Raw genomic sequence first — 17,104 nt, 5'->3', positions numbered from 1 at the left:
AAAACATCTGGAGGGCCGAAGGTTGGGAGTGCCTGATTTGGATAGTAGCGATTACAGAAAAATAGGAATCTAGAAGCTTGCTTTTGACTGAAACTGGATTCTGTTTGGGGAATTAAATGACGTGGTAATAACTGCCATTGCATGAGAACCAAATGACAGTAAAATGAGAGTAAAGTGCTTTTGGTTCCACACGCGCTACATCTTTCAACTACTGAAGGAGTAAACGGAATGCTGGAGCATGAGTGTCAATATGGCCAATAACTGCACAGATTCATTTAAATTTGTATACACTGCTACCTTGGTTCTCGAACTTAATCCATTCTGGGAGTCCGTTCGACTCCTGAAACCATTTGACAACCAGGCGCAGCTTCCTATTGGCTGCAGGAGCTTCCTGCACTCAAGCGGAAGCTGCGTTGAACGTTTGGCTTCCGAAAAACGTTTGCAAACTGAAACACTTATTTCTGGGTTTGTGGCGTTTGGGAGCCTATTTGTTTGGGAGCCAAGCCGTTTGAGTACTAAGGTACTGCTGTATTGGTTATATAATTTAGAAAGATGGGGAAATGTACACAATGCAGGAGGAAACAAATTAAACAATGCTTTAAAAATATTGTATATCTAAAGCATTTGCCTATTCAAAATAATATCCTCCCACTGATATTTTTATTTGTTGTTGATAGAAAACAGAAATAGCAATATATGCTTCCACTTTTCTTTTTTGCAGAGTTGCTCCCTTAAACTCATACCTCAGACTAGTCTCTAAACTCTTCCTGAGTTCAAAGAGCATTTTGGTGATTGGGGGAGAAAGTAGACTGCATTAACGGCAGCGTACTTTCATCACATGCCGTATTTTTGCCTGATACTTTTTTTTTTCTTGAATCTGCTCTTTCACACAACCCAATTTCTCTAGTTCTGCAATGTTTTGGAGGGCAGCTTTCTTATTAGAAGAAGTAAAAAGGACCTCTATGTTGGTGAGTGGGACTGTGGCCGGAAAATGCATAGTCTCATTTGGATTGCGGCCAATATGTTGGCTGCAATTCATTATTGAGGCTCTATGCACATTTACTTGGGAGTGTAACATGAGACTGAACTGTAAATCAGGTTATTTGTTCGCTTTTAAAAATTATACCCCGCTTTCTACCACATCTGAAAAATGCAAATAAGAAAAACAACAACATGCAATATACTGTACAAAAATTGAAACAGATTTAAACATCAGTGAAGTCCCAAATAAATCAAACACTGTTAACTGCACATACTATGTAATGAATTGTGTCTAAGGAAAACTCACATTCTCGTAGCTTTGCTTTCCACACAGTTTCTTCTGACTCCACATCCATCAAAGATAACACAAGTTCTGTTGGCTGGTCTAAATATACCTCAAAGAAATGTTTCTGTGCTAGCGTAGAGTCATCAACAAATTCCATTTCCTAGAAAGTGAATATCAGAATATTGAAAACCCTTTTGTCAAAGCAAAAAGTTTGTTTTCCTAGCTAAGCTTTTATATAATGCATGTATACGATGTCATAACGTGTCAGGAACACTGCACAAATGACAATTATCATCATCTTTTAGACAAGGACATGCATCTTGACAATCCGATCATAGAAGAATAAAGAACATACCTCAGGGTTTATGTCAGCTTCTGGGACACTAGTTAATTTGTATTTCCTCCCAACTTGGAGTAATTTATGACAAGGGGGTTTCTCAATTTTAATGAATCTGTTGGAAGAGCGCTGTATGGTTTTCGACACATCCTAAAATTAAAACAGAACTTTTTTAAAAATCATGATTGCCTAAGTCAAGAAATCAAAGACCTACCTAGACTTGTTGGAGATTTTGTTGATATATTAAATTTCTTTCATCTACTGAGAAATTGCAGTTCCCTCCCTCGCTTCCTAACAAATTAAATGCAACAATCATGTGATTCTTACAACAATTACTAGGATCATTCACCAAGCAGTTTCTGCAGTACTCAGCTGAATATCCTGTTGTAGCCACTGGAACCCTAATGGTTCTCCTGGCTGCACACACTAGAGTTTCCAACTCACTGGGGGGGAAACAGGTTTTTGAGATCTGGGGCTCTAGCTGCCAGACAGGAGGGGGTTGAAAGACAGCCTTCTTTCCTCATCCAGTGTCCAATTGAACCCAGTGTTCCTATAGGCTCTGCCCTCAGGGGTGTGCAAGTTCCACCTTGTCCTACAAGCCTTCACTTCCTGAACGGCCACCAGGTCCTTCTTACTTGCTAGAACTTTTTATTTCATGAGTTGACAGCTCCAGTGGGCACTGGAATACAGTCATACCTCGGGTTAAAGAAGCTTCAGGTTGCTTTTTTTTCAGGTTACGGACCACCGAAACCCAGAAGTACCGGAACGGGTTACTTCTGGGTTTTGGTGGTCGCACATGCGCAGAAGCGCCGAATCGCAACCCATGCATGAGCAGACGCGCAGCTGCGGGTTCCAAACTCTGCGGGCATCCTGCATGGATCACAATCGCAATCCGAGCGCCCACTGTACAGGAAAATGCCATGCTGGCAGCAAAGAAAGTCGATCTTACCTTTATAAACGAGCTGTTGTTGCCGGCTACATACACATGGAATTTCAAGGAAGGGTGGTCGTTGACAACTTTGTATAATATAACAACCCCGTGGTAACACACTGGATCGTATTTCTCAATAACTGGGCCAACAGGGGACAGGGAGCTCACACGCCATTTGACGTGTGTGGTTGAGTGATCAGCAGAACACTCAAATTCTGGGCCGTTGCTTTTGAAATGGAACACGTTGAAGGTCATGTCAGAAGAATGATCTGCAGAGAAACATTGAACGCTTTTTAACGCTTCCTAAAAACAGAGTAAGTGCCCCAGCAGATAGACAAATATGTTTAAATTCACTGAGCAAGTCTTACCATTCAGGCAGAGGGCGTGTGGAAACTGAATGGAAGTAAGAACAGAAGGTGATTTGCACTTGACGTCAAATATGGGGCCCACGACAATCCAGGGATCTTTAAGGTAAGCAGCATACTTGGTCCAAGACAAAAGGGAATACTCAATGACTACGGCTTTGGTTACTTCGAAGATCAACCCCGTGATTGTACACTGATAAATTCCTTCGTCGTCCAACTTCAACCTGCATACGTGACACATAAGGTGTAGTTTTCAGTACGTGATACAGCATAAAGGTAAAGGGACCCCTGACCGTTAAGTCCAGGCACAGACGACTCTGATAAATGGGCATGATATATGCATGTGCTTCCTCTGCATTTTCTTGTCCTTCCAAATACATGTGAAAAATACATTTATATACAGTCATTCCTCGGGTTGAATGTGCTTCGGGTTGAGTGCGTTCGAGTTCGCTCCGCAGCAACCCAGAAGTAACGGAGCAGATGCTCAAAATGATGTCATGCTCCCCTTCCTCTTCTTGTGTACCCTCCAAAATTTGCTCTGCGGAGGAGGTCAGGGGTACCCCCAGAACAGCACACAGGCACAGGGAGAAAGGAGGACTGCTTCGTTTGGAAAGCTGTTGTGCTTGCAGAGACAGAACAACTGGAAGAATGCAACATTTATTTCCACCCTGTAGGTCCCCTTCTGCTCTTCCGCTTCCTTTACTGCACAATAGTAGACAAGTGTGCATTCGGATTTGCCAAATATATGTCTGTGTACCGTGTAATCATGCAAAAAAATAATAATAAAACAAAGACATTTTTTAGGATGTAATTTTCAATTATATTGACCAAAACTTACCAGAATCGTCCTCTAGAAAGCTTTCTGGGAGCTACTTGTTCATGCTGGTTCTTTATATTAAAATAAAAATAAAAATGGGAAAAGCAAATTAGGAGGACATTAGTATCGGATTTATGAAACGACTTTTAACACTAGTCCGTATCTGGATTAAAAAAACCACCTACTTGTGGGATCTTGCAGCGTTCACAGTGTTGATGAGTATTAACTTCTAAATGGAAAGAGAGAGAAGTTTCTTAAACTGAAAACAGTTTAAATTGTCAGATACATGTTTTTTCTGTTATGATTTTTATTGAGTATAAATTGTACATATACATATATTCTTGATTTCTCTACAGCATAAATTCTTAACTTAATACATTATACATCTTCCCATACAAATCTTTTTCCACCCGTGACTTCGCTGAGGTTTCCTTTTACTTACTGTGTTATTTACTCTTTATTTCATTTAATTTTCCCAATTCTTTCTCTTTCCATTATACTCTTTACAAGATTTAGTCAAAACATAACCAGGATATAGCTTGAGAACAATGTTTTTTTCATGTAATCTCTTACACATAGCCAATCCTTTTTGGCTAGGTTGGCCTCTAATTACCTCCATCATTCTTGCTAACTATAAATATTCACAAAATATTTCCTCTTTGCTATTAGCATTCTCGCCACCATTGTGCCGTATAAAAATACTTTCTTTTTTCCGCTTGGGGATGTTGATATTCATAATTCCCAGGAGGAAGAAGGGGGTCAACTTAAATTTTAAAAAGTTCGAGGAAATTAGACAGTTATGCACAGATTGGTTTCAGTACCATCAATTGAATGAGGTGTTTAAATCAGACATTAAAATTGGGTTCCAAAAAGAAATCTCAGAAATAGAAAAAGAATTACTAGAAAATAATAGGAAATTGTTATCAAAGAGTTACAAAGTATTATTGGGTTGGGAGTTAAAAGATGAGGAGATAAAAGAGGCAATGGTAAAATGGGCAATGGATTTTGGTTACCCAATACAAATGGAACACTGGAAAAGGTTCTGGCAAAGTTCACAGTTCACAGTTCAAGTTCACAGCATGTTACACAATTAAAGAGAATTATTTAAAAATGTTATATGGTATATGACCACCTATGGCAAAAATATATAAATCGAAATCAAATAAATGCTGGAGGCATAACAATAAGGAAGGAACGATGTTACATATGTGGTGGGGGTGTAACAAAATTTAAAAAAATTGGAACTCTGTCTACGATGAATTGAAAAAAAAATGCATAAAATCACATTCGGGGGAAACCAGAAACCTTCCTCCTGTCAGATACATGTTATTCTTAAAGAAAAGTATTATACCTGATTCAACACAATGCAACGGCAGTTCTTCTTTCATTTTCAGATCCTCATCTATAAACACAAAAAATGCATCTTTGATTTGTTTCTGTACATCATTATTTGGAATGAATCATAAACTGAAGCAAGACTTCTCCACAGATATTTAAAGATGACATTCTGAATGACACCGTGGCTATTTGAAGGCTCCTTTGGTTTTAAAATTTGCATTTTATCATATTACACTTTTTATTCATCATACATCTTTCAACGTTCTGGGCAAAAATCTGTTCAAATCTGCTTGTGCCACAGGGATGAAGCCACAATTCTCCCAGCTTCACTATTCATTTTTGATAATACTGTATAGTGCTGCTTCTTGCAGAATTATTATTAGTATATATTATGTTTTCCCCTAACAGTGGAACCTGGCATCATTAATTACACCTCACCAGGCTAAAGTGCTTCTGCTCAGCTAAGCTGGCTGTGAGTCCTGAAAGACTTGCTCCTGCCTTGCAGGCCTTTTTCAACCTGGCCTGGGAGGGCAGGGCCCAGATTGACTCCAGCTACAAAAGCTGAGGCTGCTGAAGAGGCCAGAGACTTTCTTGCTCAGGCTTCCTCAACCTCAGCAGTCCAGATGTTTCTGGCCTACAACTCCCATGATCCCTAGCTAGCAGGACCAGTGGTCAGGGATGATGGGAATTGTAGTCTCAAAACCTCTGGAGGGCCGAGGTTGAGGAAGCCTGGTCTTGGTTGTCTTTTTGTGGAGACCCAGCTCACTGAACATGAGCATCCGAAGCCCCCTCCGTGAACCGCTATTGGCAGGATTTGCAGCTACAGCAGCAGATATGCTCTATACTTACGAGAATATTTTATCCTTGTACTAGTTATGCTGTTTCAGATGTGCCTTTTATATTTGACTTCATTTAGTAATGCTTTCTTTTGAAATGTTTAAGATTTCTTTTTGTTAACTTTGCTCTGCTAAATGTGCATTCTGCAATTGACCTCCTCTTTAGTGTTTTTTTAAAAAATGTTTACGATATTTTAGTTTCCTATTAATTATGTTTGAATGAATGTTAATTGTCTTTAAATGTATACTTTATATTTTGCTTTTTTCAGTAATGCTTTATTCTGGGGGTTTTTATTTGATATTTTAATGTAGGTTATAAACTGCTTTGAGTCCCACCCCCACCCCCCAAAAAAAAAAAGCAATACAGAAATGAAATGAAATGATGATGATGAAGAAGAAGAAGAAGAAGAAGAAGAAGTAGTAGTAATGGAGCCTATGTCTATAACCCTCCATTTTGGTGATTTCTTAGAGGTCCACATATCATGTTATGGGAAATTCTAAGTCCTGTACTACAAAAAAAAGTGTGCAGAATTGTTTGTATACCTTCCTCTACTGGTATCCCACACAGCCTTAGAAGTACGGTATATCATGACTGCCATTCTGTAATTCTTTACTGATCAGTTTAATTTAAAAAGGTAAAAAAGGTAAAGGACCCCTGGACAGTTAAGTCCAGTCAAAGGCGACTATGGGGTTGTGGCGCTCATCTTACTTTCAGGCCAAGGGAGCCAGCATTTGTCCACAGACAGCTTTCTGGGTCATGTGGCCAGCATGACTAAACCACTTCTGGCACAATGCAACACAGTGATGGAAACCAGGGTGCACGGAAACGCCGTTTACCTTCCTGCCAAAGCAGTACCTGATACAAATTCATATCTACTTGCACTGGCATGCTTTCGAACTGCTAGGTTGGCAGGAGCTGGGACAGAGCAACAGGAGCTCACCCAGTCACAGGGATTCAAACCGCTGACCTTCCGATCAGCAGGCCCAAGAGGCTCAGTGGCTGAGACCACAGCACCACCTGCTCCCCACAATCAGTTTAACAGTGTAGTAAGCGCTACTCATACTCAATGCTACTCATACCTAGCAAGGTACATTACAATTCACAGCAACAATAGCTAGTTCAGGACCCACCCTATGCTTGTAACTGCAATTTGTTCTAAACTGTTTGTATTTCTTTTTTTTTAATTGCTGCAAACTGCTGTAGGACCTTTTGGTGCAGAGCAAGTGAGAAATCTAATAATCGATAACAAACTGAAACAAAAACAAACGAGAACAGAAACGTTTTATGGATTTTTGATGGAATTAGCAGCTGTCCTTCTAAGGTCTTTATTGGACTAAATTTCAGTTCGTTGTGGCATCACGGAAAAGAATGTGTAAATACATGCAAAAAACCAGCACCCCTCTTTCTTACCTCAGGTAAAACATTATTATTTGTAATGCCTGCATACATAATTATTTGCAACACATAGTTGTATGAAAGCTTTGTTTGTATTTGTATATTTAAGAAATAAGAGCCTATCTGTGCATGATTCTCCCATACCTGATAATTATCCAGACCTGAATATAGAGGTTCTGTTTAGACATCATGAGGTCCTCCATCTTTCCTTAATCTTGCCATGTATTTAACTGTAGGGCCATACAGTGGTGCCTCGCAAGACGAAAAGAATCCATTCTGTGATTCTCTTCGTCTAGCGGTTTTTTCGTCTTGCGAAGCAAGCCCATTGACGGATTAGCGGATTAGCGCTATTAGCAGCTTTTAGCGGCTTATCGGATCAGCTGATAAGCGGCTTAGCGGCTTAGAAAAGGGGGGGAGGGGAAAAAACCCGCAGGAAATCACAAGACATTTTCGTCTTGCGAAGCAAGCCCATAGGAGATTCGTTTTGCGAAGCACCTCCAAAACGGAAAGCTCTTTCGTCTAGCGAGTTTTCCGTCTTGCGAGGCATTCGTCTTGCGGGGCACCACTGTAGTGCTTTATTAAAGGGTATTCTTTTAATTTTATGTACATTCAATAATGGCCTCAGCTAATTTTCAATAAGAATCGTCCTTAAAGTACTTCATGTCCCACTTAACATAAACACTCAAAAGTCATATCTGAAGAAGTGTGCATGCACACGAAAGCTCATACCAAGAACTAACTTAGTTGGTCTTTAAGGTGCTACTGGAAGGAATTTTTTTATTTTGACTATGGCAGACCAAGGCTACCTATCTGTAACTCAAAAGTCACTCACTCCCATCTATGCACATGGCTTTTACTACCTTGCAAGAATCCTCTTACAGATCTTTCTCAAAGTAAGGATAAAATTCAAAAAAACACTCACTTGGTTCATTTAGATCTGCCTCATCTGTATCTGTAAATGAAAAGGCCTCATTAAACATAAACTGCAGTGTCCATTTGTTTAAAATATAAATAAGTGCAGGGATATTAACAACAAAATACATTTGCCAGTTAGTGTGGGAAGCCATTTCCTCCCATTGTTTTCCTGATCATCCTGTTTTGCCACATTTGTTGCCAATTTCTAAGCATATTTATGGACTGCTGTTGCTGTGACTACCAGCTAAACACCAATATTTAACAAATACAATGTCGTGTTTGCCTTCTTCCCCCTTTTTTCTCTTTACTGATAAATAGCCACGCACACACAAAATGTAGCAAAGGAATACCCAATGAAAGGCAAGCAGGTGGCTTAAATTCATATCTGGTGGCTGTCATTTCAATAATTTAAGATGCATTTTAAAGAGACATTAAGGAAATATAAACAAGTGTGATCTACAACAAAGTGTTGCAGCATAGAGTGCTCCCACCAAGGTTCCAGGGATGCCATTGGACAATGGGGGGGGAAGTGTTCTTCCCTGGGGGTTCCCTCCAACCTTTAATACGTTCCTCTCATATGTGAATGGTGCTGTTTCAGCTATATAAAGATTCACACTAGAAAATAAATCCACTGTTAATATATAGAATAGGTATGATTCAATTACTGACCAGACTTGCTTTCCGAGCTGCTTTCAGAGTCGCTTTGGGAACTGTCGTTACCTTGACGAAATGAAAATCTATTTAGCCTTGGCAATTTTGAAACAGTTATTTAACATTAAGCTTTACTTTTTAAATGGTGCAGTTAGGACCACAACACAAGGTGGTAGTAGTATTATTAATAATAATAATAATAATAGTTTGAACCGTATACTGCAGGCATGTCCAAAGCCTGTTTGGGGGGGCCTAATCCAGCCCCCCAGGGCAGTTTATTTATTGGGCTCAAATCCTTAAAAAAGCTCAACAACTTCAACCCTAAAAAAGGGCAAAAACTTTGGTCAGCCCCCATGCACATTCACTTGATCACATCTGGCCCTCTTTGAAAAAAGTTTGGGAACCCCTGTTATACTGTAACACAACCCCAATACACTGTAGTGCCACTCTGCAAAAAGTATTCTACCAGTATTCTTCTGAAAGAGGTTGTAGAATAAAACCTGCACCAATAGCTGGTTCTTCCAGGAGGCTGGGGAAGAGACTATCATTGGCCTCTCCAACATTTTTTCTGCTGCAAGCAAGGATACTAGCGACAGCTGTTATGTCATCTAGCCTGGTGAGAGGACCACCTCCCCTCTGATCTGTCTTTAAGCCAGGCTCCTTGGAGTGCAGGAACCCCAGTATCAGTATCAGTTAACTCTTGCTTTGCTTTGTATTTATGTACTTAAATCTAGACTGTTGGGGGTTTTTGTAATATTGAATTTATTCTGTGTTTGTTCAGCTTTTTAGATTATTGGTAGCATTTTCCAACTTCCACTAAAATGCACATGTATTTGGTATATCATTACGAGCATATTTACCCAAGTTGTTTTCCTGAGCAGAATCTTCATCTTTAGAACTGCTACTATCTGTTTTGAGGAGATAAAATATCAGTTGGGAATTCAGCACTCAGTGTCTTTCCCCACCTTTTCCCAAACACGGGGGAATAAATGAAATTTATTCCACAGACTCATGGGCCAGTTGTATAACACTGGGAATGATTCCAGCTCAACATTTTGCCCCTATCCCTAAAATAATTGCAGTCGCAGACCTCTAAGCAAGTACCTTCCATTCATAAGAATTAGCTGATCAAGGCATTGTTCCTCTTTGCTTTTTTAGCAAAAAGTTGGCTACTCCCAACCCTGCCCTGGGAATAATTCTGCTGCTCAAGGCAACATTAAAAAGAAAGTTGAAGGGGAAGAACCCGGGCCTGAGTAATTAGCCTCAAGGCATACCCTTAGTGTTTTCAGGAGGAAGTCAACTTGGCTATTATTTTGCAATGCACAGTAGTAACTTGATATGTGATTAGCTCATCTTTTAGTTTAGTACATATTAAACTTGGGTCTTAATCCTTGCTAAATCCTTGTAATCTTTGTCTACATAAAGTAAAAGGGCAATCAATATTTTTAATTTGTTTGTTTGTTTGCTTGTCTGTTTCAAAAGTGTACATGCCACCCTGTCATTTAATTTTTTTCCAGAGCAGCGCACATAATCAGAAAAAAATAGAAGAGCAACGAGGCAGCATTACAATGGGACAAGATATTTTGTTACTTCCAGTCACAACCCAGGTGTATTTTAGCTGCCATACTTTTCAGACTTCTGCTGCAGCAACTGTAATTTATAGCAGCTTCATGCACGTATGCATATATTAACTGTTCTAACAAAGAAGAAAAAATTATTTAAGGCAGCCCCAAGACTACATCTTAAAAGTAAGTAACTGCTTTTTTAAAAGCGGAGTTTCAGTATTTTGTGCATAATTCTCTTTAAACATTCACATATTACTTTGGAAATAGTACGGGATGGAAAATATTAAAAATGGAAGCTGCAAAAATTGCCATGAGCTGGAATTAAACTTATCTAAATTGACACTTACTTCTGAGAAAGCATGCATAAGATTGGGCTGCAATCCTATATCTATTTACCTAGGAGTCAATTCCAGGGAAATGGGATTCAAAATAGTCATGTATAGAATTGCACTGTAAACCATGGTTTCGGACAGGGAAACCACAGGCGTGCTGGGCATTGAACCTGTGACCTTCTGCATGCAAAGCAGATGTTGTGCCACTGAGCTACAGCCCTTCCTCCATGAAAATCAACCCACAACAAACATAAATGTTTCTTGTTTAAAAGGCAGTGGTGACTTTTTAAAGTTCCAGTGAAGCATCAATGTAAAATGTTGACCACAAATCCACTGTTTGCAATCATGGGGCCATTAACTTCAGAAGTATTACTTCAGGAATTAACAGGATTACTATAGAATAGGATGTCTCAAAAATTACTGCTGAATTTCAAACACATTTATAAGAATACATAACAGAGCTCTGCAGGAAGAACAACAGTGATAAAACATTAGAAAAACAAAATAAAACGTTTCAGAAACCTGACATTGGTACAACCATGCTATTACATGATCCACATCTATTTCAACAGAATTAATGATTCTTTAAAACAAATCTACTGGGGGGAAATGATAAGCTTTCAAAAATTAGTTACCTTTATCATCCAAAGCTGAAACTTCAGATTCACTGGAAAATAAAGAACATGTAACCATTTTTTTTTTGTTACTGCAGAACTAAAATATGAGCTCTCCTATAGCATTTTTGAAGCATTAAATAATTGTTCAACTGAGCCACAAACATAATAGTGAATACATTCATTCTTTAACCATTTCTGTGTTATCCATCACATAAAGCTATACTGTAACAACCAGATTAACCAGAGAAGTCTATGAATAAGTTGTCTGTTTAGGAGAGTGAATGTGCAGGATTCTTATATTTACTACCCCTTATCCCCTCCACAGTCCTGTTTGTGCGCTAGCATGACTAGAACAGAGAGTCAAAGCTCAGCAGCATCAATACAAGGCTTTGTACATCAATCCTGCTGATTGAGGAATCAGTGTGTGACAAGGGTTTGCCCTTGAGGCCTGGTGAAGTGATGCCTCAGGCAACAGGGTCTACTGGGGCAGCACATCCCAATGTTGATCTTTCTTTCTCCCTCTCCCTGAGTTCCGCTATAGATCTTCCCCAACCATCCTTCGTTCCTGATGGGGAAGGAGGCGCCATTTTGGGGTCCACCTCAGGTGCCCAGTGTTAAGTTGCGGGTGAACATATCAGACGACACAGCGATTCTTCAAACAGCTCGTTTATTCACAGGCCAGAACAGAACGGAACTGAGGGGTTCAGCCAGCCTGCTTATATAGAGCTCCACTACAACGCAACAGTAACCACTTTCTGTAACTATCCAATCACTGAACGTCACTTTCAATCCCTTATTTGCATATGTGGACCTGAGTGAAAACTATCTACAGTATCCCCCTGCTGGCCCAGGGTGAGAACTTCAGTACATAACACCCAGGACTCTGCCTCCAACAAAGCAAGTCTCTCTCTCTTTTTCACCCTACTGACTCTCTTGAAGCTTACAGCCACTTCGCCCTCCTCCAAATGAGTAGGAATAAATAATGCCAAATTTCTAAGATCTCTGTAATCATCTAAACCAGGATTGTGACTGTACTGGGATGCTACTTGAATATTCTGGTTCAGCTTTCATGGTGCAGATGCCCCTGGCAAAAATGCCGATGTAGATATCCTCTGAGCCAGAGTGTAAACATTACTCCCCCTCCCCCCAGTTTCCCGAATGGCCGCATGCATCCTATTCCTTCAGCAAACCTGTATTTTATTTTTTTTAAGGAAAAGGGTCAACTTACACCAGCATAAGCCCTCAAATATGGGTGTTCTAATGAAGTGGTGGGGACGAGATCAGGCAAGGGCTAACTCTGTTCAGCTCTGTCACATGACCTGGCAGCCCAGCAACACACAAAAAGTGTGCTGTAGATCAAACTCTATTTTAAAGGCTTGCTTTCCCTCTGCCAGGCATAGACCAGCTTAGCCAGCTGTAGCCCTGCTCCTGAACGGAGTCTCGATATGGCGTATGTACTTATGTACGTATGCCAGGTTCCCATTCTTAGAATTACTTCCTTAATATGCTGCTTAATCCTGTTAATTGTGGCTTTTTAAAATTGCTATTTTTATTTCAGTGTGCCTTTTCTTCCACATCTCTACACATTTAAACACGCACTGCATCTTGGGTTTCTGTTGCTCGTGCCTGAAGTTTTATCACCAAGTCATTTTGGGTTTTGCAACAAAACAGCCACTGCAACTGGGGGGGAAAAGCTATCTAGCCACAAAACAGACACAGAGAAATGGTATTTTCTTTCCTAGGAAACCAGAGAAGAAAACAGTAGTGAAGGGTAGGGCAGAAGAAGACCTGTCATTTTGAGTGCCTTGTTTGTTTTCTCCAAAACATCAATAAGCATTATAGCACTGATTAAAAATGAAACAACGAGACCTTTGTCTTAGCTTGAACGTAATTCTCTCAAAATGCGTTGTCACTAATATTAAATGTTGCCATTTCATGCATTATGTTCATGCAAGCGGCGATTTTAAACTAAAGGTATATCTAGTTTTGTAGTTCTGTGCATGGTTTCCTGCTGATACTTATTCGGGGGGGGGGACAGATTACAAAATATCAATCCATTTCATACTGGTATTGTGAACCAACCATAAAATAAAAATGGATATAAAAATACACAGTCACAGCCTCAGAAGAACAAAGTTAAGAGCCGACACCCAGAGAATGTTTAAGACATATAGTTCTACGATATTCAGCTAATTTGCTGTTCAGATACATCTGAATATAGTATAAGTTATATTCAGATATACTGGCTTTTCAAGAGGATTAGACAAATTTATGGAGGGTACAATTGTCAGTGGCTACTAGTCATGATGGCTATACTCTGCCTCCACGGTCAGAGACAAGTATGTTTCTGAATGCCCATTGCCGCAAACTGTGGGAAGGGATAGTGCTCTTGTGAATGGGACCGGCTTGCTGGTTTCCCATAGGCATCTTGTTGGCTTTTCATTTTCAGCTTTGTATTCTTGTTATTTAAAAAGCGCATCTAGATGTTCTGCTGTTGCACCCATAACCTAGGAGGAAGGTGCTATTTAGCGCCTATCTTTCATATCTCTGTTTCCTAACACTGCTAGGGAAACAATAAGCTTCAGAAAAACTGATAGCTGATCACATTGACCTGAAAGTCTGATAGTCAACTATATGAACCGTTTGAGACTTATGACTAAGCTTTCCATCTGCAAATAATGATACAAACTTAGGAGTGCCTTGCAAGCTTTTCTTTTCCTTCTATGCCACTGTTTATGTGACTGCTTGCATGAGATAACAAATGAAAGGGTATCTGTGAACCAGAATTATGGTTACGTTGTGTTTGAATTTCATTCCCCCCCACATACACATAATTTTTTTAATTCATTATAAAATAACACCATTTTACAACACTGCAAAATATTTATTCAAATTATTTATCCACTTCGACAACAGTGTTTCACAGACCACAGATCTGTCTACAAATTAATCCAGAAATAATAAAAGCACACTTACAAAAAGGAAGTGTTGATTGTTGTTCATTTTTCTATTGAATGTAGCAGTGTTCAACTATGTTTTCATCAGAGAAGACCCACTGAAATTAATGGACCCGATTACATTAGGTGCATTAGTTCTAATGAGTATACTCTGAGTAAGCCTCAGTTGAATACAATCTTAAGGGATCTATCCTACGTATGGGAAGCCAGCACAATCTACAACTACGTAAGTAATTTAATAAACAAAAATGATAATGAATAAACTTTATTGTCAATATGGAAGTGTCCATCAACACTGCTCTTGCACAAAACCTCTGTATCAAATGAACAGAAGAGGCTACAAGAGTAGGGTCAAAAACTGGCAGATAAGGTGGCAATGTCTGCCAGGGTGAGCACATCTTCTGCTCAGCTGGGGTTCTGTGGCTCAGCTAGTGATATGCTGAAGCTGGCTGAGCTGAGCTTGATATAAGTCCCAAAAGAGAGGCATTCCAGCAGCATGGTGGAGGTAGGACCATAAATGTTCCTAGGCCCATTCAGCCCAGTCACATGACCTGGCAACCTGGTGGAGAACACTATTTTCTTGCCTCTGCCAGGCTTAGGCAGAGGAGAAACAGCAGCAGCACCACTGCTGAACCGGGTTTAGCTCTGCGATGACTTTATGTCTTCTTGCTTTTCACCAGCTTCTTGTGCATAGGATTGCTTCCAAAGTGAGATAATACTGAAGTATGTGGTTTGAAACCTGAGTTGTCAGTCCTCTGTGTATTATAAAGAGATACACAGAATGACATGCTTGATAATGACCTAACTCTGACTCATGGCAGTATCTAATGATTTTATGAGGATCATAAATGTAAAAGAAACAGTAAGCTTTTAATCTTTCCAGGTGGAGAGGAAAAACTGGAGGCCTAAAACACACACAAAAAAGAATAGGCCCCAAATTACTGGGAGCAGGGGGTGTAGCTTCAGAGGACAAACCTATTCATGCTTTTTTTAATTGCTAAGAAACAACTTGTTTCTCCACAAGTAAAACACTTTCTTAGCATTAAAAAATTGGAAAAAGTTTAAAATATATATACTATACAGTGGTACCTCTGGATACGAATGGGATCCGTTCCGGAGCCCTGTTCGCATCCTGAAGCGAACGCAACCTGCATCCGCGCATCTCGTGATTTGCCGCTTCCGCGCATGCGCGTGACGTCATTTTGACACTCTGTGCATGTGCGAGTGGTGAAACCCAGAAGTAACACATTCCATTACTTCCGGGTCGCCGCAAAGCGCAACCCGAAAGCGCTCAACCTGAAGCAACTTCAGCCTGAGGTATGACTGTATATACAGAAAGCATCACCCTGTAAAACCAATTAATGAGGCCATGAAAAGCTCAATGTGTTCTTGTTAAGAATCTTTGTCAGAGGCAATGAGGTATATGTTTTTGCATAATCTCCTCAGACTTTTCTCTAGAAGCAATTCTCTCTGAATGGGTACTTGGCTGAGCAGCCTTGTGTGAGATGGATGTGGCCATCTTTTTCTCAATGTTTTTCTATCTTGACTCTAGAAGTTTCTCTCTCTGACAAGGTAGCAAAAGTGATCACTCTGTGAGACAAAACAGGGTGTGAACCATGCCTATAACTAGGTGCATTCAGATGTAACCTTGAGCCATATATTTAGCGATCTTTGCATAACCAGTCCTCAGGCTCCTCCTTTTACCCCATGCACCATAATTCAAGATTCCCAGCAAATCCAGTCCAAAACCACAAGCTCGACCAAATTCCATTTGCTTTTAAGCTTGGCTCAAACCATGGTTTGGGATCCTTGTTTAATTGCAAACCATTGTTTCCTGTGTTCAAGTGCACCAGAAAAGAATGTAAGATTTGAAATAGTGGCACATCAGGTGTTCAGGGATGAGAAGAGGAAAGTGGTGCATTAAACGCTAACAGATTTTATTATGGCTTGTTTTATTTATATATTTATTTCAGCAACTGATGTACCACTTAACACCTTACCACTTCCTCCATGCCATGTATAATTTTACACACTTCTGTCTTAGGACTCAGCTACATTCGTAAATATAAAGCACTTTATATGCGTTATAACACTGTGACACCAGATGGTGCTGTAGAGTCCAGTTTTTCACCCATGGGATTTTCCTGTACAGTGGTACCTTGGGTTAAGAACTTAATTTGTTCTGGAGGTCCGTTCTTAACCTGAAACTGTTCTTAACCTGAGGTACCACTTTAGCTAATGGGGCCTCCCGCTGCCGCTACACCGCCACCGTGCGATTTCTGTTCTCATTCTGAAGCAAAGTTCTTAATCTGAGGTACTATTTCTGGGTTAGCAGAGTCTGTAACCTGAAGCGTCTGTAACCTGAAGCATTTGTAACCCGAGGTACCACTGTATGAAGTTTACAATTCATTTAACTGAATTGCTTCTTTGATGTGTCTAGATCCAGCCTTACTTGCCCTTTCTCTGAAATACAGCAGCAGAACAAAGGATATAATAGTGCCATACAGTATTTAAGCAGTATTTCCTGTCTCATACCCACCATTTGCTATTACTTATATTTCTTCTGTTCCGCTTATTAGTAATATTGAAATTATCATTCTTCTCAAGCAATACATCTCAGCTGCTTGAATTAAAAGTTGCAGAACATGTGGGTCAAAAAATTTACAGACCTAGAACAGAGGTCTAGCCTAAGAAACAGTGTATGGTTATTTTGGGGGGAGAAGGGAAAGAGATGTTGCCTTCAGGCATTTCAGTAAAGAGCTGAAAAGCATCCCGATTGC

General features: G+C 39.9%; 1 protein-coding gene across 3 annotated transcripts in view; it reads right to left on the bottom strand.

The window, feature by feature from the left end:
* The window catches only part of LOC309533154 (NACHT, LRR and PYD domains-containing protein 1a allele 5-like), a 79,850-nt gene that overhangs the window by 6,587 nt on the left and 56,159 nt on the right, over positions 1-17,104 (bottom strand). For 2 of the 3 annotated variants that reach the window (XM_082224349.1, XM_082224348.1), the window contains exons 2-12: positions 11,386-11,417; positions 9,714-9,761; positions 8,872-8,922; positions 8,210-8,239; positions 5,069-5,119; positions 3,903-3,946; positions 3,739-3,788; positions 2,904-3,124; positions 2,554-2,804; positions 1,623-1,754; positions 1,289-1,427 (exon numbers count right to left, since the gene is read on the bottom strand). In XM_082224349.1, the coding sequence (XP_082080475.1) occupies positions 1,289-1,427; positions 1,623-1,754; positions 2,554-2,804; positions 2,904-3,124; positions 3,739-3,788; positions 3,903-3,946; positions 5,069-5,105 (874 nt within the window). In that variant the 5' untranslated portion in view covers positions 5,106-5,119; positions 8,210-8,239; positions 8,872-8,922; positions 9,714-9,761; positions 11,386-11,417. Of the gene's footprint in view, positions 1-1,288; positions 1,428-1,622; positions 1,755-2,553; positions 2,805-2,903; positions 3,125-3,738; positions 3,789-3,902; positions 3,947-5,068; positions 5,120-8,209; positions 8,240-8,871; positions 8,923-9,713; positions 9,762-11,385; positions 11,418-14,343; positions 14,423-17,104 lie in introns of all 3 variants that reach the window. The other variant, XM_082224350.1, reaches the window with a different exon arrangement.

The sequence above is a fragment of the Podarcis vaucheri genome (genome assembly GCF_965113315.1).
Source record: "Podarcis vaucheri genome assembly, chromosome: 5".
NCBI lineage: Eukaryota > Metazoa > Chordata > Lepidosauria > Squamata > Lacertidae > Podarcis > Podarcis vaucheri.
Note: the sequence above shows the minus strand (reverse complement) of the source record. Positions and strands in the feature narration are given on the sequence as shown.